This window comes from Vigna unguiculata, chromosome 8 (genome assembly GCF_037176805.1).
Source record: "Vigna unguiculata cultivar grain cowpea cultivar isolate G323 ecotype 2 chromosome 8, ASM3717680v1, whole genome shotgun sequence".
Lineage (NCBI taxonomy): Eukaryota > Viridiplantae > Streptophyta > Magnoliopsida > Fabales > Fabaceae > Vigna > Vigna unguiculata.
The window spans coordinates 7,699,455-7,701,834 of record NC_140799.1 but is presented as its reverse complement, the minus strand read 5'-3'; the positions used below and the strand labels follow the sequence as shown (position 1 = coordinate 7,701,834).

The window sequence follows — 2,380 nt, the reverse complement described above, 5'->3', positions numbered from 1 at the left end:
TGACTGTTATTTATGGTTATTCTAAATTCTTCATGTGATGTGCTCTGTCTCTTTCCATTCATATCTCGCTTTTTTTTATCCAGTTTTTCTGTTAAGATGTTTGGGTTTTCTTTGTTTTAAGCTGTGGGATGATAGGATAACTGTGTAATAGCTGTAGTTTTGTAAACAATAACACTGTGCAGAGAACTCACGTGAATTTATTGGAGGATTTTTAGATAAGATAAGAAATGAAATGAAATATTAATTTAGAATTAGCAGTTAGTGTATTTAAGGACATTAGTGTCTTACTCAAGGTTCCATCAACAACCTTAAGGTCACTTTATGGGATATTGATTCTTTAGGAAGACGAATGGTAAGAAGCCAGACGGATGTGCGCATTCTATAATAAAAGCCATTACATACTTTTGTTGTGATTTGATTGTTGTTACTGGTGTATCTTATTCCTATTGTATGTTCTGAAGTTTGAGGAGTCATATAAGTGATTTAAAAGCATCAATTAAGAAGACCTAAAATATTCCTTTGGATGCATTTGTTAAAAACACCAATTCAACTGAGAAATGTTAGAATAAGCATGGAATAGAATTTGAGCAAGCTCACACAAGGTTTGATGGTTAAGAATTTTTCCTATTCAAGGAATGACCGAGTAACTGGATGAAAAAAGGATATACAGAGAAAGGCCCTAGAAGGATCATGAAACATATCCTTTTATCTGGTCATGAAGCAAAATTAATAGAGTCAAGGAGTCCCAAACGGGTATCAAATTAAAAGAAATCCTTGTCATTTAAATTTTGATATAAGTTGAAATTCCATGAAAGCCAAAACAAATATTGGACACTGAAAATTCTGGGGAGGAAAATTTTGAGATTAAAGGTGATAAAGGCATGGAAAGGCACAATGTAAGGGGCAATTCCTTTTATTGTGTAAGTAAAGGGAGAAATTAGGATTTGTTGTGGTTTTGAAACACGAAGAACCAAAATCTTGAACTTTTTGACCTTCATCTTTACCAATATAAATCTTATGAGGCCTTTCAAAGTGGCTAAATTGTTGTATATTGCGATTATCCATTACCATTGTCACGTCTTGGACTGATGAATTGGTCATTGTGGCACTTGGGACAACTTGGTTAGTACCAAGTTAATGTTAATTTATTGCAGTAGTGGGACTAACCCAACTGTTTGATTCAAAATTTCATTCCGAAAAATGTTATTAGAGAAATTCCGAAATTAATAATTCAAAAATCAAATTTACAAGGGTCAAAAATGGTCATTTTTTTGAAAATTGATGGGGTGAAGTTATTGCCATTACTTGTTTATTCTGAAAATTGGGCCGGTGTAACATATCCAAAACAGAAAGCCCGTACCATTAAACGCTGAAACTGAAACCACATTCTCTGCAGAAATCAAGAGTGAAGAAACGATAATGAGACCTGTTTCTCAGAAATGGGGCTACATTCGAATCATGGCCGGTACAATCCTTGGAGGCATCCTCGGATTCTACGTTATGCACCGTGTTGAATCTAACTACAAGGTTAGCATACCATCACTCTCTTCTTTCTTTCCAGTTGCTTCTTCTGCCTCTTCAATTTTATGGCTTTCTGAAGCTAACTAATGGAGGCTTGATAGAATATTTTGAAACCCTTTTCCCTTTTCTCTTTAAAGATTTTTTTCTTTTTTCGTGTGTTTGATGTGGGTGTACTTGTGCTGTGTGCAGGAGAGAATGAACGAGAGGCTGAGAAACTATGAGGCTGAATTGAGGAGGAAGAAGGACGAGAGATTGAACGAGTTTGAGGAATCCTCCAAGTTTTGAAAAATTGTGGTTTTCTTTTCTTACTTTTTGATGTTCTCTTTTTCTTTTTATGTTTGATTTATGAGAATAATTGGAAAAATTCTATCTTTGTATACTAGAACATCTTTAACGATGTATAGTTTCTCCCTTTTCATATGCTGTTGAAAGGGCTTAAAAGCCTTACTATTAACCCAATTTCATAGAACTGAAACATGCAGCTTGCGTCAAACCTAAGAAAGAGATTTGTATAGTAGAAGATAATGCAGATAAATGTATTATGTTTGAATTTAATGGTGATTAATTTATGTTGGAATATGTTTGATCATATGGCAATATGTAGCATGATTCTAATTCAAATCAAACCAATCCCGTTTCAGTCCTTTGATGTCATTTTTCTTACATTACATGAATGCATTTGTTCAGGATCATTGTATAGTTGAAGGGCTTCAGTGGTTTGTTCATGTTTCCTCGGCATCAATTTAATAGACGCCCCTTTGCTTTGTTCATGTTTCATCTAATGCTTAATCAATACAACCTAGGAAAGAACCATTGTATTAAGAGTAAATATTATGTTAAAAATAAGTTTCATAGATAT

General features: G+C 33.8%; 1 protein-coding gene across 1 annotated transcript; it reads left to right on the top strand.

The window, feature by feature from the left end:
• The first annotated feature begins 1,070 nt into the window (after positions 1-1,070).
• LOC114194790 (uncharacterized) lies at positions 1,071-2,100 on the top strand. The gene is made up of 2 exons (XM_085665523.1): positions 1,071-1,527; positions 1,711-2,100. The coding sequence occupies exons 1-2, from the start codon at positions 1,420-1,422 to the stop codon at positions 1,804-1,806; spliced, it is 204 nt and encodes a 67-aa protein (XP_085521649.1). The 5' UTR covers positions 1,071-1,419; the 3' UTR covers positions 1,807-2,100.
• Positions 2,101-2,380: the final 280 nt, after the last annotated feature.

What these genes read in the sequence shown, in the direction of transcription:
- LOC114194790 (XM_085665523.1), top strand. Translation starts at nt 1,420, where the DNA reads ATGAGACCTGTTTCTCAGAAATGGGGCTACATTCGAATCATGGCCGGT. An exon ending in GTGTTGAATCTAACTACAAG is followed by an intron (nt 1,528 to 1,710) that starts GTTAGCATACCA and finishes TGCTGTGTGCAG; the next exon opens with GAGAGAATGAACGAGAGGCT.